At 39.6% G+C, this 24,213-nt stretch overlaps 1 protein-coding gene across 1 annotated transcript in view; it reads right to left on the bottom strand.

Annotated features, from left to right (window-relative positions):
* MPDZ (multiple PDZ domain crumbs cell polarity complex component) overlaps positions 1–23,830 on the bottom strand; it is a 120,593-nt gene extending 96,763 nt beyond the window's left edge. Inside the window, exons 1-5 of the mRNA XM_063129264.1 lie at positions 23,768–23,830; positions 12,322–12,392; positions 11,108–11,274; positions 597–818; positions 81–220 (exon numbers count right to left, since the gene is read on the bottom strand). Of these exons, the coding sequence (XP_062985334.1) occupies positions 81–220; positions 597–818; positions 11,108–11,274; positions 12,322–12,337 (545 nt within the window). The 5' untranslated portion in view covers positions 12,338–12,392; positions 23,768–23,830. The remainder of the gene's footprint in view (positions 1–80; positions 221–596; positions 819–11,107; positions 11,275–12,321; positions 12,393–23,767) is intronic.
* Between the last annotated feature and the right edge of the window lie 383 nt (positions 23,831–24,213).

Genomic DNA, 24,213 nt, shown 5'->3' with positions numbered 1-24,213 from the left:
ATGACTAATAGCTGTGTTTCCCTTATAAGTTGTTCCCATCCCAAAAATATTAATAAGAAAGAAATTACTGGCAGCCTCACCTTTGTGCTACGCTTCCATCTTGAATCTCCTGCACAAATATTCCCAGTTCACCTCTGTATTCACTCTTCAGGCCAACGACACTAAACCCTAGGCCACCACTTAGGGGTTTTACAAGTTCTATCGTCTCAACAAGGCGCCCCTGTAAGCAAACACGAGAAGAAAGGTATCATCTTGAAAAAAAATCAGAAACAATATGATTTCAAAGTTCGTGTCAAGTTCATACTCTAAATGATACAAAACAACAAATAAACAAGACAGGCAAACAACAAATACATCTAGTACAGCTGTAACAAACAGATGCTGTTCAGAGCAGCATGATTAGGCAAATTTGGACTAAGTATGATTAGCATTAACATGGTGCAAACATAGTTAATTCTGGAACTGATAGGAAGGGGGAATGCCTATGCAAGATAGGAGAATAAGGCAGAGAGGAGGAGCATGCAAAGATGTTCCCAATAATCTAACATCAAGTCACAGTGCCAAATTGTGATTTAATTCAAATTATGACATTTTACCTGTGCCATATTTCTTATCAATAATTCAAATTCATCGCTGGCAGACTTCCCATTAATCTGAGGCGTGATGGATCGTGCAGCTGCTGCTAGCCCACTAGAAAGGTTGCCATTCTGCTGAGCCAACAGATAGGATTCATTGTGCAGTGAAGAACCCACAATAGCATTAGGATGGGGAAGTTGCAGGAGTTCACCAGACGAGGAGGCAGACGGTGCAACATTTACCTAAAAAGCATGTGCAACAACATGGCTGAATTTAATTTGTGAAGTATAGAAGAACAAACTGTTACCAAAATATAACCAACAAACCAAGTACCAACACTGGACGGTTGTTTTTTCCACAACCTAAAACAATACATGACTTATATTCAAAGCAGAGTCAAGACCCTGAAGATGTCATAAAAACAAATCACAGAATCATTAAATAATAAATATTGTACACATTGGTAGCCATCAGTGTCACCATTCATTTAGATGTAGTGATTTCATAGACACTGTAGCCTATCTGTAGAAGAGCTTGCCTATTCACTTCAGTTTCTGTACATGTACAAGAAAAGTACATTTTCACATCAGTATGAAATAAAAAAAGGCATGTATCTCCAACCAGTGTTTACTTCTATACTCGTATTTCTAAAAAAACAAAAACAAAGCACTACCAAGCCAAATTTAAGTTCCATCAATTTTAATAGAATGAGTTTAAAACACTCACTGAAATAAATGGATTTAAAAGTGCTTAACTTGGACTGTACTTAACTCGGGGACTATAATGTCAGGAGCAGATCTCAGATGCTATAAATGAATCATGTGGATTTATTCCATAGCAGATAGAATACTAGGCAAGATGGCTTGATGTTCTCTTAACACCAAGAAAAGGCTGTCTTTTTTGGAATAGAAAATGAAGCTAGGCTTCACTGCTTTTACAAATCACAGTCCCTGAAGATCATCAAGCCAATCCTGCTCCCCTTTCTTAGACAACAATATAACAATGCAAAGAGACTGTTTGATCAAGAAGAAGCATCTTTCTGTAACCCCTCAAAAACTGGAAAGACAAAAGAGTGGAGTACACTTTCCTAGTATGATTTTAGATCAGTTACAAAAGAGAAGAATGGAAACGATCTTAATTCATGTCACTCTAATTCAAGATCGTACAATGTATTTTAAAGGCTTTAGTAGACTCTGGCAGACTTCTGATGTATTATTGACTACTAACTCGTCCACAGTAATTGATAGTGGCACTCCACTCTAATGATCTTCATTTTTAAAGCTAATTAAAGAAATTGAGTTGTATGTTCAAAGGGGATTAGCTTAATGTGAAAAGACTATGTCAGACAAAGTGGCTTCTGGCTCCTGCTCATGAATTTCGGGGCAAAGGAGGAGGGGATAAACCAACCCAAATAGAAAATGGCTTTGACTGATATAGGTATACGAAAAACACTGTAGCCACTACTCATCCACAGTATATCAATTTGCTAATAATTTAAGGTAAGACACAGAGTAAAAGCTTCATGTCATGGAGAATAACAACATCCTTGTATAAATGCATGTTAAGCAATTATATAGAAAGTTTCTAAAGCACTTTCCAACATACACTGGGGTTGGATCCAGTGTAAGTCATTCTTAGTGTAGACCCACTGAAATCAGTGCTACTTTAATCATGATTAATTTAAGTCCTATTGATTCCAACTCTACGTATGATGAAGTCTGGATCCAATCCAATGTAATTGACATGCTTCACCTCTTCCACAAGAGACCCTTGAGAGAAATTGGTCTGAGAACTAGTGTCTTGCCCAAGACCAGACCATACGTCCCATAGCCACATAAGGATCTTAATGTCTACCTACTACACTGGCTTCAGGTAGGATCACCACTTTTTCTTTAAGAAATGCTCATCAGCTTTAATAGCTGTATGACAGGTAAAAACTGAATACATGGAGCTTTGCCCTGCGAAGAGATGTAATGCTGGCAAAACAGAACTGATGGATTTCCGTATGTTAAATTCTTCTGTTATAGGCACGGAGCCTTCTGTCATGAAAAAAGGCAGCACCACTATTCTCAAACTGGTTCTTTTTACACCCTCAATGGCGCTGTAGTCATTTGCCTTGTGGTGTAATCCCACAAAGCTACAGAACACATGTAAATACTTAGTGTTCAAAGCTGGAACCACAAGGACCGAGGCAATTTCATAAGCCTTTCCTGTGCCATCATCACTTAATCAAAAGGAAGGGCAACAACCAGAAGGGCATGAGCTATGCCACTTGACCCACCCATGTGGCTCCAGTATTCACACACATAACACTTGGTCCTGGAATCATTCCATCACTGGCATGATGGCACCACTATGTGAAGGTACAAGGGAAGGAGACAACATGGCTCACAAATGTAGCAACATTCCCCATTTTTACAAGTCCAATTCAAATTCAATTATCTACAGAAGCTTAGCCACTAACTTCAATTTGACTCATTGTATCTTCAATATCGTGAACATAGAGATTTTCCTAGCATAATATTCAATTGTGGTACAATAAAGGAACACTAGTGTATGCTCATGCTAATTTCATCTTTCCACAGGGAACAATATGTGAATAATGGCAGTTTTAAGTGACAGTTCCCATCAATGGGACTACTCTAGGCTTTGTGTGTGGTTTGATTTTGATGTGACATATCCAGAGTAGCTTGAGGATCATTGCCACACAACAAATATGCTTTTTGTAGTTGCAAGATGTATTTTTTCACTGCATATAAGCTGTTCTGCTTCACAAACATAAAGCCACCATAACTCCATCATAAGGTAGCTTTATAGCAAAGTGATTATGTAAGTACCGTACGAAAGGAATATTGTTTTGTTCTATAAATTGCCTTATGCTAATTTGCCACAATTGGCTTTCCTTTTACTGTATATAACATCTGCAATATTGACATAATTTGGCAGGAAACAAACAAAGGAAATCTCTGATGCCACAATATATGATAAAAACACACATTTGGGCATTACAGTTAAATGCCCATTGCAATCAAATGATACTTTCAGTAGTTTGTTTTAAATTTACCTAATTAAAAAAATCTACTTCAGTTGCATTTATGGCATGTCAGCATTTTAGGAAACAAAATGAGAGTCAGTACTTATTTTTAAAACTTGGCTTTTCTTGCATGGATCTGGAAAAGGAGAAGAAGCAGGAGGGAGGGAAAAGCAGGAAGATCACTCTTTCTTCCCCTTTGACAGGCACCCTTGGAAAAGCAGTCAACCTACTCTTCTGAGATGCAACACACTGAGCAGGGACAAGCTTAGAAATTAGCTTTGCCGGGGTGTTCATATGTGTAATGACACCATAACCTATGTATAAAATGTGCAAAAAAGGGATACCATAACCACTCATACCATTGTTGCCAGAGGTTGTCCTGCAATCACCAGGGTTTAAGACAGAGGTGTTGAACCTCTTTCAGCCTGAATTCAATTCCAGAGAAGCTTGTGGGGGGCACATTCCAGCAACAGCAAAAGAGGCTGGAAGAGGTGAGAATTTCAGAGAATTTTCTCCTAGGGGAGAGGAACAGGTTTTTCACATATCTTTTAAATGTTGCCAGTTGTTGAGGGGACTTCTTTCTATTTTTTAAAAAAAACACCCCCAGCATTTTCAGGAGCCCAGGAGTGCTTACTGGATGCTTACTGGAGAGGGAGAGGTCACATGGTTGTCAATAGGCATTCACTAAGAACTGCTGGGTTCATCCAAATGCTGGAGGAAGGGGTGTTTTATTTTGTTTTTTTGAAAAATTTAAAAATAGGAAGAAAGCCCCTCAGCAATTGGCTACACTTAAGAAAGGTATTTGGAAAACCTGTTCCCTTCCCCAAGGAGAAAATTCTCTGAATTTTCCTGCCTCCCTGCAAAAGAGACAGAAAAAAGAATGCCTATTTCGCAGGGAGAAAATTCCTGAAAATAGGGGGCAGGTTTTGGCCCAGCATTAATTTCAGCTTAAAGCTCCTACTGCCTTTAACTAAGCCTTAAAGGGGGAATTTCAACCTTACAAAACGGAGAGGGGGGGGACACGTGCAAAAGCTGGGAATCTACCCAATGATCAGTGGTTGGGGAAAAGGAGGTGGGTTAAGGGGAAGGGGCAATGACCATCTGCAGAACCCCGTGGAGCCAGACTGGGACCCCGATGGGCCAGATTTAGCTCATGTGCTTAAGGTTCAACACCCCTGGTTTAAGATGATTGAACACCACTGCTAGCAATGTTTGGGTGCCGTCAGCTCCCCACTCTGGCCACAACTTGTGATGGCTGATCACCGTATTGATCACTTCAAATGTCTGGACAGTTTCCAAGCTGGCCATCACCAGCAATGACTGTTGCTGTTTTAGACTGCAATACAAATGGTTCTCGGTTCTCACAATTTATTTTATTTCTATTTATGTTTTTAAGAGAGCAGAGTCCAATAATTCAAAATGGATTCCTGCAGGCGATGAATGTGTGCCCAGCTCCTTCCATAGAGACTATTCATAATTTTCTATCATGTAAAAGATGCCTACTGCCATGATTTTAATGATGGCCTTCTGACTTGTAGTTTTCCATTAGAGCCCTGCTTCCATGATTCACAATTCAGGAGACAGTTCGGCCTGTGGAAGGATTGACTACACAGCAGCCTGTGACTGAATTGAAAGGCAATGGCAAAAGCAGACTATGAGTTCTTTGAGAAGAATGACGCTCCTTAAATGAGCCCTTGAAGTGAAGAAAATATAAACTGGAATAAAACTCTTAGTTTGTGTTCTATGCTGATAGTCTATGCTATGCAGTTTTAAGCCCATATGTACTAGGTATACAGATGCTACAATCAAATGCGCTAGCAGATGGTCTAAGGCAGTGGTTCCCAAAGTGGGCGGTACTGCCCCCTTGGGGGCGGTGGGATTGCATAGGGGGGCATTAAGAGGCAGAGGGGCAGCAGGGGGGTGCTAAGAGGCAAAGGGGCGGCAGGGGGGCGCTTGAGGTGGTCTTTTCCGAGAAGCGCCTCTCCAGAGGGTCTTAAAACCCAGGGACATTTTTATGGGAAAAGGTAGTTTGGTCCCAAGCCATATAGGGGAAGAATCTACGCATGTATTAATACCGTTTAAGAAGAGTTAAAACGCTAATGAAGAGACATTCCCTGCTTGGTATGCCCTGCTATACTGCACTATGGAGAGTGGTTCAGAAGCTCCTGGTTGCATTTCCAACATCATATTTGGTGGAATGTGGTTTTAGTGTGGTCTTCCTACTTCTCTCCAAGCAAAGAAATCGACTCCAGATTACTAAACACGGTGATTTAAGACTCATGTTAAGTGACCTTAAACCAGACATTATCAAGCCCATCCATCACATTAAGAATTTACAGAATAGTGAGGTACTCTATCCTAGTTACTAAATGTGATATCTAATATTCTTGCAAAATTACTATCAGACTTTGAAAAGATGATATCAGTGGATCAAGTTAAATTGAATAAGCTAAAAAAAATGTAATTAGATTTTGAATAAATATTCAATTAATTGTTACTGGTTTGAATGTTATTGTTATTATCTTCCTTAGTGGGTCATTGAAAACCACTGTTCTGAATAATGATTTTAATAGTGTAGGGCAGGGGGCACTGGGCATGAGTTTGTGGAACCAAGGGGGTGGTTACCTGAAAAAGTTTGGGAACCACTGGTCTAAGGCAAGCACAGGGAAGCTTTTTCAGTCCCCAGGCCAAGTTCCAAACCAAGAAAGATCTTGGGGGATGCATTCCATTTGTGTGGGGGCCCAAAGGCAAAGTGGGTATAGCCAAAGGCAGAGTGAGCAGGACAAATGTGATTCTCACCCATTTTAAACTATTGAGTAGGAAAGGCAAATCTCTGCATGTCTACTCATAAGTAAGCAGGCCTGAATCATTCAGCAGCACTTTCAAAGAGCATCCCATGTACCAACCCCTCTGCAGGCCACTCAGAAATAAGCATGAGCAGCATGTCTACTCACAAGGGCAAGCCTCTACATGTCTACTCAGAAGAAAGCAGGACAAGTAGTACTGAATTACTCAGCAGCTTCCTCTCCAGGCTTCACTCCCTCTCCTCTGCAAGGAAAAGCTGCTGATTAGCAGCTAATTCTGATCAGCAGCTAATTGGAAATAAAGAGCGCGGAGAAGGGAAGCTTTTTTCAGTGAGATGATGATGATGATGATGATGATGATGATGATGATAATAATAATAATAATAATAATAATAATAATGCAAAAACACCAGGGAAAATCCAGAAGGCTTCACAGGTCTGGCAATGGGCTTCTGAAACCAGCAGCAACTGTGCCTGGAGAAAAACAGCTGAGGGGAAAGACTTTGTAAGGGGCAAAAGTGTGTGCAACGGATGAATTCAGCAAATGGGCTAAATCACAAACACACAAACTTTATAGGATTTGGGGTGCTCCATGTTGGATTATTTAGTCCTCAGGGAATTAATGTTAACAATAGTTAACATGGTTAGGAGCATCTGAAGTGTCCTGTAACATAACCAATTGGCCAGAGTGCCCTTTTCATATGCATCCCCCTCCTTACATTATTGTTGTTGTTTCCAATTCATCCCAATCGAATACTAATCAAGCCCCAGCATTTCCTCAACAGTGATTGTCAACTGGCTACAAATCAAGAGGAAGCAGGAGTAGTTACATCTCTATGGCCTAATGCAACTCTGATTCTAGACCCCGCCCCGCCCCCACAATTAAAACTTTAATAGAAATGGATGAAGGAAGTAGAAACAGGACTTAAAGAGATACATGTGAAGACCATCTCGGCCCTTGCACTGCAGTCAGTACTTTTCCATCCTATACAACCCATCGTCAAACTTGCAAGGAAAATATTCGAAGAATGTTGCCCAGCCAAGGAAAGAGATTATTTCTCACCTGAACAGTTCTGAGCTATTCTGATTGGGGGTGAGGGGGGGGGAGATATGCCAACTATGAGGGATGCTTTAAGGTGGATTCCTGCATTGAGTAGGGGGTTGGACTCGATGGCCTTATAGGTCTCTCCCAACTCTAGTATTCTATGATTCTATGTAACACTGATGGAGTGAAGGCTGGGGTGCAAGCGTTGAGTGATTTTTAAAAAAATATTTCAAATTAAACACAAAAATCAAATTAAAACTGTTCATCATATCACAAGAGCAGAATTTTATTTTTATTTTTTTCTGGTTCCCTTATCTTCAAATACCGGGCTTTTCCTGTGGCATCAGAGTTAGAAAACGGACAGCCAATAATGACTGGTGATGCTGAGAGGAAAAATATGTGCTTGTTATTAGTACGCTGACATGCAAATGAATGCTGAAGGCAGGGTACCACTTTTTCACTCTCAAAGGCAGCATTGATTCAGTTCAGTTTAGTCTTTTAGCTGTTGGGATTTTGCTCCCATTTATCTGCTTACTTTGCAATTTAAAACTCAACATAAGCAACAAATCTCGATTATTTTAATGAAAAGGCTTACAAGGTACCTACCGATAGGCATCTGAGCACAGGTAATAAAACATTCAGAACATCAATACTGAAATTGAACAATTTAAGTAAATAAATGAATTAATCTTTGGTTTTTCCAGCCCTTTAGCACATTAGTAAGGGAACTCTCTCCCAAAAGGAATTCTTTCTTAACTACACCCAAAAACGCATATAAAAAGAAAATAGAAGGTAGATAGTAAAGAAACGTAAAGGAACTGTAATTGTATTCAGAATGGAATAAGGATGTTTATACTTGGATATGCAAAATTGTGTTGCCTCTAACAAAAAAGCAAATAAATAAAAGGTTTTACTGTTTCCACTTCCACTTAATGGCAAAGATATAGAGCAGTAATACTACTGTTACACGAGATTTGTCTTACAATTACTTACTTCAATGCACCAGATTTTTCTAGATAAAATAACTAGATGTATAGGTCAAGTGACAGACTCTTCAACCTATATTTTAAATATATGTCAGAGAAGTGTGTGCAACTAACTTCCCATTTAATTTTCAGCCAATTCCTGGTAACAGTTGGGTTACAAATTCATAACAAATAGTATACTCATACAGGCGTGTGTCTTAATAGCCTGTTTCACACCTAATGCTAACCCATGATATGAATTGTTGAATTCTGGGTTGTCATGATGTCTGAATGTGCCCGCACTAACCAACTACTGTTAACCATGAACAACCCAGAAAGAGAATGCATGGTTTGGTACTCTGGTTGTTTAAACCATGGATTGCCATTGCGTTTGAACCCAGAACCAGGGGTTGTTTTGCCAGGCTACAGAAGTGATGAGGAAAAATGACAACAACCGCCCCCACCCCCAATCCGTTCTCCATTCCAATACTACAGTGCTGAAAAGGCATTTGGGATACAGGGAGGGAGCAGGCAAAGGAGGAGGGAAAGGAACAATTCAAAAAACGTTTGTTCCATTGTCTGCCAGACAAGCACTGGGTAGACCAGCAAACCATGGGTTAAATAAATCATGAGTTGGTTTTATGTGCGAACCAGGCCACAGAGTAGGGATTAACAGCAGTTCTCTTTGTTTTATTATTCCCTATTACAAAAGTTAACAGGTGAACTATGCTTCTCTCACAATTTCAGTGCAAATTTTAAAACTCTCTGATACCTAAACCAAGATCAAATAATGAATTAGTGCCTGCCAAGCAAGCACAAACAGAATGAAGTACATATAGAAGTAGCATATTAAGAAGATAGTTTAGCACTACTGTTGATGGCCCTACATGGTTTGGGTCCAGACTACCTGCGGGATCACCTTCTTCTGTACAATCCGCCCCGCACACTCAGGTCCTCTGGGAAGAATTTACTCCAGCCAACAAAACCAGGCAGACAACTATTACCCAGAGGACATTTTCTTCTGCCACTCCCGGGAGAGATTCGTCAACTTAACAGTCTTCCAGAATTTAAGAAAGCCATAAAGACTGATCTCTTCCAGCAGGCCTACCCAGTAGAATTTTAAAATGCCCTTTTTAAAGGTGTGCTGCTTTTAATGATGCACTGGTTTTAAACGTTTGAATTAGTTGTATGTATTTTATGGTGTTTTTATTTGTGTTGTACCCCGCCTCGATCCAGAGGGAGGGGCAGGTGACAAATAAATATATTATTATTATTATTATTATTATTATTATTATTATTGATCATGCTGAAGTTGGGATGTACATATGCTTTCCAGGGACAACCCTAGTATGAAGCACTGACTATGTTTGCAGGTCACAGTATTGAGCCCCCTGGGATTTCCCAGAAGGCAATGAACCCTTCCTCTCACCCCACCCCCTTTCCCCCAACTACAGATTGTTTGGTGATTTTCTGCCATTTGTGTAATTTTATCTCCATACCGAAAGGTTGAAATGCCTCTCTGAAACCTTAGTTACCGGCAATAAGAGCTTTAAGCTAAAATAGGCTGGTAATTTTTTGGTATTTAAATCTATCCCTATATCTATATGTCTTCAGCTCCACCCACCACAGGAAGGCACCGCCCACCCACCCAAGCGCTTCTCCAAAATTGAATTTGGCCCTTGGGCTGAAAGAGGTTCTGGACCCCTGCAAGAAACCACGACTAAGTGTGAAAGCTGCAGTGAGCCTTGGCTTTGCATGCTATGCTCCCTCTTCCTCCTGAGAGGCATGGAAGCAAATTGGGAGCCAGTTCAAGACTGGTGATATATATGGTCTCTAAAGCACAAGCCAGACAGAACGACCACTGCCTTTCATACTAGCTGTAGTTTCTGAACACTTCAAGGCCAGCATCGTGATGTTCACATTACGTTGGCCTAAGTATAAAATGTTGGTTTTTACCTTTAAAGCCCCACAGTTTGGGTCCAGGCTACCTGCGGGATCGCCTTCTCCCATACAATCCGCCCCGCACACTCAGGTCCTCTGGGAAAAATCGATTTCAGCTAGCAAAAACTAGATTAACAACTGTTACCCAGAGGACCTTCTCTTCTGCTGCTCCCAGACTGTGGAATGGCCTGCTGGAACATACTTGTCAACTTAACAGTTTACTAGCACTCAAGAAAACTATAAAGACTGATTTCTTCCAGCAGGCCTATCCAGTGGAATTTTAAGATGTTTTTAGAATATTTTTAGAATTTTTTAAGGATGATTTTAACAATGTATATTGTTTTAATTCAGTTTTATGTATTTTATCATTTATTCTTGTTCCCCGCCTCGATCAGAATGGAGAAGCGGGTAAGAAATAAATTTATTATTAATAATAATAATCATCATTAAGCAAAACACTTGGTAAAAACAGTTACATTAGTTATTCTCAATTTATTAAATAGTACAAATCTTAACCCCTAGTACACACATAGTTTATTAAATATAAGACATACTCATAGAGAAAGCTATGAATATTTTAACTTCAAGAATGACAACCTTGCTGCAATCAATGGAAAGTTTTGGATCAAACACTCTATTTTACTGCTCAGCATCCAGTCTGTCAGCTATTCTCAGAGTTACCACATAAAAAGAACTTGACAAAGTCTTATCCGCATTTCCCCTTGAGATGCTTCTGTCTTACCTGATCCCTTGACTGTGGAAGAGAAGCCTGAAGATTTAGGATTTGATTGAACAAAGGACTTTGTAACACGGATTTCAGTAAACTCAACTTCTCTTCATTTGAGGTATCACCTCGTTCCCGTAACTTTGCTTGCAGGCGTTCTACTGCCTGGAGGGCCCGGTGAGTATCTGAAAGAACACTCATTGTTACTTGGTGCTTTTAATATGTTTATATACTGTTAGGCAAGGATGATTACACACCACATTATCAGCTCTTGAAATGAGATGAGCCCCATTTATTTAAAAGGGGAGGGGTTGTTCCTACAAGAGAACATTAAAGGGAGTGTTCGATGTACTTTCCACAATTTCCTAGCAGAGCACAAAGCCAATGGAAGATACACTTAATTACGGTTTTACATGACCGTTTCTAACTTTTTATATTCAGCCCATAGTAGAGACCCAAATGGATTCTGAATGGATTTTGTCAGGAAGCCAAGCACAAGTCTAGAATACATGCTATCATTTGGTGTCTGGCCTCTTTCGTTTCCTATGCCCAGATGAGGCCCAGCTGTCTACCTTCGCCCATGACCTGCTCGGTCTTCTTTCCTACTTGGATCTTGCCTTGTCCAAGGTGACCCTTTTGTTTTGGTTGCCTGACTCAACTGATTCTTGGCCCCAGTGGAGGCTGCTAGCTTCTATTTCAGTGGGGCTGTGAATTCCCTTTGGGTTCCAGTCAGAACTCTAAAGGAGCTATCCAAGGTGCTGAACCCATTATGATTGAAACCCAGAGTGGATTCACTGCCCCACTGAAATAGGAGCCAGCAGCCTCCACTGCTTGGTTCCCAACATCCATCTGGAAGGAGCTATGGCTCAGAGGCAGAGCACATGATTTGGCCACAGTCCCAGGTTCAAGAGGCAGCTCCATAGGGTCATATAATCTTATCTTGCCTGCAATCTTTGGCAATGAATCTCAACTTTATTTCCTCACATCATCCATCTCAACAAATTGTTTATTGGTGAATATCCCATGTATCTTTCCTCAAATTAAATCAACACAAGGAAATGTAATTCAGCATAGTTCTCTAACATGAGAACAAAATTGACTTGTTAAGCATCTACGGCTACAATCCTATATTCACTTACCTGAGAGTAAGCCCCATTGAACCCAATGGGAGTTACTTCTGAGTAAACATGCATTCAATTGTAACGTCAATATACTTTAGCATTGTGTCTTACCGATTGTTTCCAACATGGCTTTCACTTGCTTAATTTCCACTTTACCAAATGGCTGTCAATACAAGGTCTTCCTACAAGAGAAATAATGGAGAAGTGAAAGATTTTAAAAACATTAACCTAAAAATATGAACCAAAACCACTTATTTTGTCAATATTGTATCCAAGACTGATACTTCTAGCAGAATTATTTAAATTACAATTAAAGCACTTCTAATATCTGTAGAAATGTATTATTTAGAGAGCAAAATGAGAGCTATGCCAAAGTAATTTACAACCCTATCCCAAACACTTGCGCAGTTTGATGTCACTACATTATGTTGTGTGAGATTGAATGGCCACCCTATTCTAAGCAATGTACTGGCACAGAAAGCCTTAGGAACTGCTAATGCTTGTCTATATATTGGGCCGGTTCACATGACACAGGAGTGGTTAATAAGCCACAATGGCTTGTTAGACACCCTGCGTGTGCCACTCACATGTCGCCCATAATTACCTAATTAGCCTCATCGGACACAGCTGCTTGTGTCATCTGAACCTGGCTTGTTGCAGTGGTTAATAAACCACTCAGAACCCATGGTCTGTTCTGGGTTATGGAATGGTTTGTTAACCACTCCAACAAGCCTCCCTTGCCAATTTTGGATGGCATAAGAAGCCACAACAGGGGCTTAAATTGGCAACCTGAGGCCCACAGGCACTGCAACCCATGGTGGCCACAGTGGGTTTCAGTGATTATGTGAACCAGAAATTATATTATATACATTATACTATGGAATTGTAAATGCAGTTTCCAAATCCCCACTATGTAATCAGGGAATAACAGCATAATGGAAAGAAGGGTAGAGAAAGAAGGAAAGTATTAGTGGAAATAGAGACAAGGTGGCTGATCCCCATAGGCCAGGCTTCCCCAACCTGGCGCCCTCCACATGTATTGGGACTACAACACCATCCCTAATGAGCATGGCCAATGGGGAAAACATTTCCAATGGACATTTTTTTAATACTTTTTAATTTTTACAAAAAATATAAGTGAGCCAAACAAATTAAAAGCATAAATCCAAAGAAGGCCAGAAAGTGGAGTTACACATACCATAACCAAAAGCAAAAAATGACATCATTTACGAAAGGGCACATTTTTTGTACCAGAAGGCTCTCGGCACCGAGCTGCCGTGGATCCTCAGATGATTACACTCCTGGATTTTGCAAATCTGTTACCTCCTAAATTCCACTCCAACTACTTGACTGAATGTCCAGCATTTAATTGAAAAGAAAGCAAGACCTACAACTCTTCTGTAATAGCTGTGAGAAGTCTTTTGGGTCTGACGGTACAATTTCCAACCAGAAGCCTCAGGGTGCTTCATTGGTCGGTATTCTAATATTTCACAAATCCATTTTACATAAATACCTTGGAAACTATAAGGCTTATGGTACCAGATTAACAAACACGCAATGCCAAAGATAGAAAGTGCAGTAATAGGCTTTACCTTGTAGCTGTTACTACAGCAATAGTGTTTTCCAAGGCTTGCTAGAATTAACATTAATATCCAGGCTATTCATTACATAGCTTGGACAGGGAAGGAGCCTCCCAATAACATAGAAGTGGGGGAGCATTTTGTGTGTAAATGACACAGAGAACAGCTTTATAAACTGTTCACACGAACAAAGAGGAATGTGCCGTGCAATTCTGCCTTACACATACAGTCATGCTTCCCTGCCTCCTCCATTAGCAAAAACAATCACAGCAACTATTGAGATGCTGCTGCTAAAATAAAGATATAAACGAGGTGTCATACCATACTTATACATCCCTGGGAATACTCTGAAGGGATGTCTGCATACTTAAGATTTCTGATCACATCATGCAAACATAAAATTTGGTATTTGGCATCGAGGAAGTCTCTACTTTTGGTAGTTGTTTGTTTGTTTTTAAAGGAAGTTTACAATCCTTCAGTTGACAGTGAAATCACAAAAGCCACAGGAAAGTCTTAGCAAGTTTTCTACAGGTCAATGACAAGACTTTAAATCACTGCATAGCTTCTTGTCCATAATTATGCAAAACAGGAAAATAGACGCAAATTGGCTAAATTCAGATCACAGAAACTGTCTATAAGAACTGGTGCGGGGGAGGGAACTGACACAGGACATATACTGCTCTGTACAAGACCACCTATGGTGATGGGCTTAAGACACTAAATGAGTAAAAGTGAAAGAGTTATGAAAAGCCAGGGAAAGGGATACACAGTAGAGACCTGATCTGACCACAAAACTGAGGCTCTTTGTCCCTACATTAGAAATGCAGGTTTTAAAGAGAAGCATTATATACTGGTTTTATCTGTGTATTTCCCTTGGTGTGCATATAAATGTATTAAATGGTAGAATATTGTTGTTTTTACTGAGAGGCCATAACAAAGGAGATACTAGTGTGTCTCCTTTAATTAAAGGGGCGTGGGAGTGCGCTTTTAGTTATTGTGAATCGCAAAAAAAAAAGTTTCACCATTATAAGCCTCAGAACTCTATTAAAATTCCACCATCATAAGCCTCAAAATTCCTATAAAAATGACAACTCTAGAGCTAATAACTTGAAACCTGGCAACCATAGTCAGGTAGATGAAGTCTACAATCATGCAAAAGTTAAAACCAATACAATACAATTGCCATAGATACAGCAAGTTAAGAGTGACGAAAATTGATACATTTCATAGAATCACAGAATAGTAGAGTTGGAAGGGGCCTACAAGGCCATCGAGTCCAACTCCCCCGCCCCCGCTCAATGCAGGAATCCACCCTAAAGCATATCTGACAGATGGTTGTCCAGCTGCCTCTTGAATGCCTCAAGCGAGGGAGAGCCCACAACCTCCCTTTAAACATTTTACTCCGCCTATCATCCATTTCTTTGAAATTCTGGGGGGAACTACTGATGTACTTTATTCAGGCTTGTTGAGGAGGTATAAACTTTCATTAGTTTGTTGAAATTCGGAGAGCAGTTTAAAAATCGTCAAGGTTTTCCTGCCACAGGAAAGCCTATGGCAAAAACTGCTAGCAAAGTTATATCAGGCATGCTCAGTTTCACTCTGAAGCTAGAATGCTGCTGTCAGTACTCCCAGTGCTTTGAGAGTACTGTGAGGAATTCCAGTGTCCTGTCAGCATTCTGATAGTGAGGGAGGGATAGCAGAAATCTGACATCTGAGACAAGAGTGAGGTAATTGTGATGGCTGGGTTGGAAACAGCTATGCTGGAATCTTGCACAGGCTTACTCTTACTTATTTTGAACATACAGGGATATATCTATTCATTTGTATTCCCTTAACGACTTCTTGGGGGGGGGGACACAAACAACACTGTAATAACAAATTTGCTTTTTAAAAACCAGGGAAATTAAACTACCAAAATCCTGCCGTTTTAAGACCAGAGTTAAGGTATCTCATGTTGGCTCAAGCTCCACAAAGCCATGAAATGGGAAGCTTAGGCTGATGCCTTATCAGACGTGCCCCGTGATCAGTAATGTTATGCAATGTCACAAATTGTGCTTGCTTAGAAGCAACGAACAGGCATGGGTCACTCACTGGAGGATTCCTCTAGCAATACAGTAAGGTTCAGATAGTTCATAAAGCAATACAGGACCAGGACAACATGGGGCATCTTTGCTGGTCCCAGGTACTCCATTCTCCCATGTGGATTTGGGCCTGAAAGACCAAGGAAAAGTGTGGGTGCATGGAGGGTAAGCTGTAAGCCAGCACAATTTGTGACACTGCACAGCATCATTACTGATCACGGGGCATGTCTGTTAAGACGTCAGCATAACCTTCCAATTTCCTGGCTTCTGTGGAGCTTTAGCCAACATGAGATAGCCATAGCTCATGTCTTAAACTGGCAGTGGTTTTTTAATCATTGAATATAGTATAGCAATCAGCAATTCCATAGACTAAGACGGTACCAAATGTGAGCTTTCTGTGTCTTGTGAAAGCACTTTATGAATTTTGATATCCCCTTTGGCAAGTGATTGCCACAAAACGCATATATCTCAGTAAGTTCTCACCACCCCCAGAATTCCCATGGAAGGTAAAAATAATGACCAGGATTTCACAGCCATCACTGATGCCCCAAATGGCCACAGCCATGTATATCTTGGGGAGTGCCTCTCAGATAAGTGCTTCTCTATCCTTCTTGTCAACATATGATGCCATACTCCATGTTGTATAATTAATGGTGCAATCTTATGTACAATTAAACAGAAATAAATCCTACAACTCCCAGCATCTACCAGCCAGCCATGCTATAGGGGCAATGCTGGGAGTTGTATGACTTATTTCTGTCCAAATATGGATTAGTTTGCACCCTGAATCAAGATCTGTAAGATCTCATTTGTGTCACTAAGTGTATAGAACTCACTGCCTCAGGAAATACATCTGGCTCCATCATTGTATTCTTTTTGTGAAGAGGTAATTACATTTTTATTGAGATTTTTTTTAGAAAAAAACTTTTGATAGGTTTGAAACATTGTTTCATGTTGCGCAAATACTGTGTCTGTTATGTTTTGATTATTTATAGATAAGTTTTAATAGATCACGATATATTATTATTTGTGGAAAGCATTTTTACCCTGCTTTGCAGCTGAAAAGGTTCCCAGAGCATCTTAGAACTCAATAAAAAACAAGATACTGCCTGTCCTCAGGATTATAATCTAAGATACCAACACAAAAAGAAAAACGGGAATGGAGGAGGGAAAATAATTTGAGCTATGTATACTGGGTTAGATCCAGCACAACCATTCCAAGAATAAATGGTCCCCTTCTGTTCATGGAAGGGGCTGCAGTCCAACACAGGCTTCCACAAATAGATGGGGAGCCACCAATATTTCCTTATTCTCCTTTTCCCCTACAGCCTCTCATGCCACTGCCAAAGCTATTCTGGACGGTCCTTTAATGCTCCAGAACAGATTTTCAAGGAATCCAAGGGATTGCAGAGAGACAGGGGAAATCAGTCAAAATTGCTTCCCTCCCTTCTGATTGCCAGAGCATTCCATGAATGGAACTCCGCTCGTGGATCTCTGGATTCAACACACTAGAAATAAATATGTTTCACTGATCACCTTATGATGGAATCCCAATGAATTCATACTACATCAAAGCCAGTCGATGTAATTGTGCCCAAGAGAGACACATAAAAAGCAATACCAATATTTACCCCGTCTTGCCATTCTTTTGCAATGTTAAATGATTTCACATAAACATATTTAATACACAGAACAGCTATTTGTGTGTTCACTCCATGCAATTAACCATCACATGGAAAGGAAAAGTGGGGCCATATCTGCTGGTCCTACTAGCCCAGCACAGGGAAATAATGGACTGGTTCACACAATCATGGGCAGCATAGCTTGTCTGAGGAGGAAACAACCCTCAAATAACAGAACACCAGCCCATGGGTTATTTGAGGGTTATTTACACCTCAAACAAGCCATGCTGATTGGCTTTGGATGACACGATAAGCTGCGTCCAAGTGGGTAAGTAGGCACACATCGTGGCTTAAACAACCCATCATGGCTTTTTAAACCACAGTGGTCATGAGATCAGCAGGCTCCCCTGTGTGAATGGTGTGAGGCAAGGATAATAATGGAGGCAGGGCCAGTGGGGACAGACCTGCTCTCTCCCTCCACAGGACTGTTAATCACATGGAGTGAAGCTTTTGGTCACAGGAATTTCTGCATATTTGCCAAACTAAATGGTAGACATGATATATAAACAGTGAACAGGGGGAAAAAATACTGTGTTGTGACTAAGATAAATATATTGTACACTTACAACCTTTAGTTAAAAACTTTTAAAACAAAGTATACAAAGGAAAACAACTTGGGTTGTCGTTGTTGTTATTATTATTATTATAGTTGGTCTTCAAAACGTTATTAGTGACTATGTAAAATATTCTGTAACAGTGAAGATGTACTGTATTACCATCAACTAAATATGAAGTCAACAAGACCAACACATATTCTGGAAGATAGTACTGTTAACTCATGTATATATATCCTAAAGCTAAACACAACTCTGCTATCTCAGAAGATTCTCACACCCATTTTTTAAATATTTGCCTCCATTCAGCTCTAGTCACATTTTAGAAAGCTATATATTCATGAGAAGTTCATATGCACATTATATTGAGCCAGATCCAATCTCAGGGGTGCATTCTAATGTGCATCCAATTTATACCTATGGCTTCTATACCACTTAGTGGTATTCCCATGGAAGTCCATTTAGATACATGAATACCCTTAACCAATTAATCAAAGTACATTATTATTATTATTTTAAAAATGACTGTTTGATGTTCAAAGATATTGCAAGATTCTTTAAGGCACATACAAGAATATGGTCTTTCATTTTTCCATAATCCATAATAATAATAATAATAATAATAATGATGATGAATTATTGTTACTCAACCTAGTCAATACTTATACATCATGTATTAAAATTTACACCTTAATTTTCTTCTTTCTTTTCTTTAGAGCACACATGGACATTCTGATTAGTAGTGTCATTTATTCCACTGTTTCTCTTGTTTGTTCCTCAGCAAGCAATACAACTTGGTTGGTGGGCTTATCAAATTCAGATAAGTTAAGATAATGTAGAGCAAACGCTGTGGTTAATCAATGCTAATTATAGTCAATGGATAGATAAAGTGCCTCAGGAAAGTCACCATACTGCAACCTCAATTCCAAGTCAAAAAAGAGGGAATAAGTTTTTGGGTGGTGGTTTTTTTTACAGAGTATTGATGGAGCCAAACTGAGATACAAACTGTAAAATTATTTCAAATCACTATTTTGATTCCTTTTATTATTTTATCAGTACTTATTTAACTTCTTTTCAATGTTGTAAGGAATCATGACTTTATGGTAAATTCAAATTAGGCAGCCAACTGATTCCTAGTTTTATCGGAGATATTTGCAAGACTGCAACATGCAAAGCAATAAGGTGCAGTATTTATATAAACTTCATCTGTAGAATCTACAAAAATATATATCCACAAATACAGTTTAATCATGACAAAAAATAATTCATACAATTATTGTTATCTATTAAAATTACCATCCTATGTATAAAACTATATTCATATAATAAGCCTGAAACCATTTCCAAAGGGCAAAAAATTAAATCAAAACAGGCAGCGCTAAAAGGGTAAAACAAAAACAAAAATCCACCTTGCAGAATTATATTGGATATTCCTTCAAAAAGTTTTTTCTTAAGTCTTCATAGATTCCCGTGATGATGATTCGTGAAATGCATTGAGAATTATTCATTAAATCACTACTGCAACGTTAGTTTTGTTTGCTATATTCTTTCTAAGTTTGGTTAGGAACTTTTTTGTCTGGTATCTTATTCATACCCCAAAAAGATGTCTGGCATGCCAGGTGGGCAGGGAGAGAATGCACTCACTTGCACCCCACTGTGCATATGAAGCGGATTCAGGAACAGGTATCTCCCAATCCAGCCCACTGGCTTTTGACCACGTTTGACAATATCTGTTGATGGACAAACATTCCAAGAAGCAAAGCATACCAAACACTGATTATGGTCTTTTTGAACTCTATCATTTCTTTTGAGAACTGCCCAGAGTTTTGGCTACTGGGGAGCATAGAAATAAATCATGGTATCATCTGATAGCAAAGTTAAGAGTGAAGGGTCCTAACTGAACTATCCCTCTGTTTCTAAATAAAAGATAAATAAAGCTGTTCAATCTTTAAATATTACTTATATACATTTATATTTGTAAACATTATTTGTAGCTAACAATAGCTGATTCACTAGTTTAGAATAGAATTGTTTCCTAGCAGCTAACTAACTTGGGATTTTGTAATTAACGTAAGTCTGTTTCATTGTTACCATTCAAATAGTTTACTGTTTGGTCAAGAACTTTAAATATTTGATAACTATCAATCAACTATCCAAGCATATTTCAGCCACTTAAATGGGCAACCCTAGACAGAAACTGCATGTGCAAATTTTTAAATAAATTCAAAGTAATATATTATGTAGAGTAGTAAACTCACAGCACACTGCTGATAAAACTCTAGGATCAGAAAGCAATAATGAAACATCAGAAGAAAACACATTAATATATTTAAGCGGATGATTTACATAATCCAATTGATTTCATGAACACCATAACATACTCTGCTAGGAACCCATAAGTATTTGAATTCTATTAATGCAAGCTTGGACTGTGCAAACCTCTTATAAATGCCTTTAATCTAAAGATTAAAGTATGGCCTGTGTGTTAGAAGATATTAACCTACTAGACATCATTCATACTAAATTGTTATAAAAAAATTCATTGATCTCTTGCCTCCAGATGTAAAAATACTGTAGAGAATTAGAAGAAAGGCTATCTCTACTTTAAAACAGTACTATTCTTCTTCCCCAGACCTGATATTGATTTTAGCCACCCTAGAGCACATTTTTATTTTAGCCCGGGTCATGAAAAACATATTTCAGTTCCTTAAGGGAAAACATGTCAATAATAACTGTCATTTGAGGAGCACATTTATCAAATTCAGTAGCCTTTAAAGAATAAATGTAAATGCCTATTTCTCTGTTAGTGAAAATAGGAAAACGGTAACAAAGGGGATCTAGCAAACCACGAGCTTCTGTATTGGTAAGGAAATGTATTGGTATACCATGATTTCACTTCAGGATTAAATTAGGGCAATGTGCCAATATCCACCACACACTCATACACAAAAAGCCCTAACCCTAAACATGCTTCTCTGATAGTAGGCCTCCTTAATACCAGTCTTATTTGCATCCAGCAAAAATCCAATTCACACATGCATTCTCCAGCATTGTAGCTAATAGAAAGCACAATCATGTTCTATGTTCATTAGCATTTTATAATAAGCCATTTGTGTGAAGTTGTTTTCAAAACAGTTTGCATCATTTACTTTCACTATGCTCACATCACCCACATTGTTTCATTATTATGCTTTATTTTGGCACAATAAAAACACCTGAACTACCCGTGAAGCCATTTCACACAAATGGCTGACCATATTAAGCTGCTACTTCTGCTTGTAATTTTAAACTGCAAACACACAGCAGAATGCAACTCTGAAACAGGCCTTGTTTAGGATTCACAGGTTCCCTGTGAAAAAACATCACCATCCTGATCTAACTCTTGCATATGCAAGAAGTAACCCATGAAACTACCATGAGGGCAAGGATTTCTTTATTCATATCAGGCCAAGAACAGTTCTGCCTGCATGTATATGCTTAAATTTTTAACTCAGTGGGATTTCTCTCTGGCTAGGCCATGCTCTTTTTTCTTTTCTTTATCTGGACTTCTTATAACCCAATTCTAAAACTTTCTAGGCCAGCTCAGGATGGCATGTACTGCCCACTGCCAGGGCAAAAGGACAAAACGTGATACTCTAGCAAACCAGCATAAACAGCCAGATGCAAAATGAGTTAATTTAAACACTACACCTTAATCTGTTTATAGATTAGGTTGCCTATCACCTTTCCATGTAATTGTAGTTTGTCATCTGCAAAGAGATCTTATTATACCACACTCAAATCCGCCAGCATTTATTTTAGCATGTGCACTGAACGACTGGAGAGTATGGTATATAATCAAGCACGATTCAAAAAAAAAGTCATGTAATTCTTTCTTTAAAATGGATTCTGCGTTATAAAGAAAATACAAGTCATCTTACTAAGCTCATGGTTTATGGAACCCAAGCCACTAACGTGCCTTGCTATATGTAAATATAGTAGAATGTCTGTGAGAGTTTGTGTCACAATTCACATTGGTTTAATGCCATAGTTGTTATATGCTACTCCATAAATGCATTTTAAAAACTAATTAAAGAATTGCCACAATCAGAAATAAAACATCACATACTATGTGAAGCTTAACTCTATTTTTTATAAAATACCTATGGGATCTGCATAACTAGTTGAGAAAAGAATTTACCCCTTCATTCGTAATCTCACAAATTATTCTGAATCCATTCTTTAAAGAGAGCCAAGTATCTTCTATGCAACACCCTCTTCCTAGGAAAAGTTTTAACATTCCAGAGATGACATCTCCATAGAATAGCACTGAGATGCTTATTTGGGATTTCCCAAAAACCTGATGTTGATATATGGTGCATCACTTGAACTCAATAGTCAAAATGCAACAGACTTAAGTAAACTTATCTCTGTTGGGTTGGAGCTAATGTGCTTATTGTATGCATGAATTTATGTTGAAACCATTGAATCAGTATTGAATACCTTTACTGTCTCCCGGTTATATCAGGCATATATGTCTGAGCCATGTCCAGCAAAAGGGGCATGCACCACACAACCATTAATTGAGAACTGTTTTAGTCCACCCATTTTTTAAAAAGAAAAGATAATTAAAGATGTATGAAAAAGATCATTTAACATAGATCAGAAACCCCTTAATACAGGATAAATCAAGTAGGATAAGGCTCAATTCCCCCCCTTTCAATTAAAGGGTCAAGCAGGGGTTAATAATCAGCCAGGCATTTTTCAGTATGAAATCCAAGAGTGTTTGCCATTCTGGATTATTTTACATTGAGTGAAATGCAAGATCGTGTCTTTATGGTGTTAGCCACTTTACTCCAAGATACACAAATCCCCACTCTTCTCTTCCATACTAATTAAACCTGGAGCAATTATCAACTCTTTGACTGTGTACTCTCAGTTATTACAGCAAATTATAATAAAAAAACCCACAAGTCTACCTATTAATATGCACAGAAGGAGTGAGAGAAAGCCATCTTTCTACCATCTTTAACCATCGATTAGAAAAAAAACAAGAGAGTGATCAATGTTGCTGAGGGATGTGTAACCCAAATAAGTGTGTACTCCTGGGTCACTACTAACCAAAGCATAAATGCTCTTCTGCCTTTCCTCCCGCGATTATTTGACACTCACAACTAGTTCAAAGGTGGAGAGAGTTCAGATCCATTTCGCTCCCTTCAGCTTTTGAGAGCGAAGGCAAAAGTGCAAAGGAAGCGAGACTTTTCTGCCCAGGGAGGATGCTCCTTTTAATCTGCATCATCGCCTCCAGCCCACTCAACTGCGCATGCAACCCAGACACATTCTCTTCCCCCCCCCCTTCCCCCGGCTTTCTCTTCCTCTCTCAGCAAACCAACTTCTTCTTCATTTAGTACCGTGTAATAAGAGAGAATAAGAGATGAGCCCTCTGTATATACACAGACACACACCAAAATGCTAAAGGCGTTGCATTTAAAACCCAGTGCTTCAGGTTGGAGCTGCGGGCACAGAGGCCACAAAAGGGCCACGCGGGGGGAAAGGAGGCTGGCTGGCTGGAAAACCCACATACAGCATGACCGCAGGAACTCCTTGCCAAAAAAAAAAAAAAATGAACCCAGCCCAGCCAGAGGAAGCAGCGCTTTTGTTGACATCAATATCCCTCCTACCCGAGGCCGGCGCTGAAGCAGAACCGACCAGCATCCCGTCTGCTCCTCCAGCAGCCAAGTGAGTACCCAGAGTTCACCCCTCCCATCTCGCCCCCCACCCCGCCCGGCATGTCCTGCTGCTGGAACTTCGCCAGTCCAACCAGCTCAAGAAGCAACAGGCGGCCTAACCTTCCCCAGGCAGCACCAGCAAGCAACAGTGCCCCCCTCTCCGCTTCTCCACACATGCACCAACCAATGCAAGGCCCGGGGTTTGCTATTCGCAGCGCTACTGCGGCCCCCACCCCCAGAAAAGGGGCTGGAGACTAGTCTCTGCCGCCCCCGCCGCCGCCGCCCTCCCCCCTCGCCTTAAACATAAACAAATAAATCTACGCGCTCCGTTTTGGAGGGGCTGAAGCTTTCTTCCCCAGCCTTTAAAATTGGGGGAAGGGGATTCGTAAAGGAGTGCG

This window comes from Elgaria multicarinata, chromosome 6, assembly GCF_023053635.1.
Source record: "Elgaria multicarinata webbii isolate HBS135686 ecotype San Diego chromosome 6, rElgMul1.1.pri, whole genome shotgun sequence".
Classification (NCBI taxonomy): Eukaryota; Metazoa; Chordata; class Lepidosauria; order Squamata; family Anguidae; genus Elgaria; species Elgaria multicarinata.
Note: the sequence above shows the minus strand (reverse complement) of the source record. Positions and strands in the feature narration are given on the sequence as shown.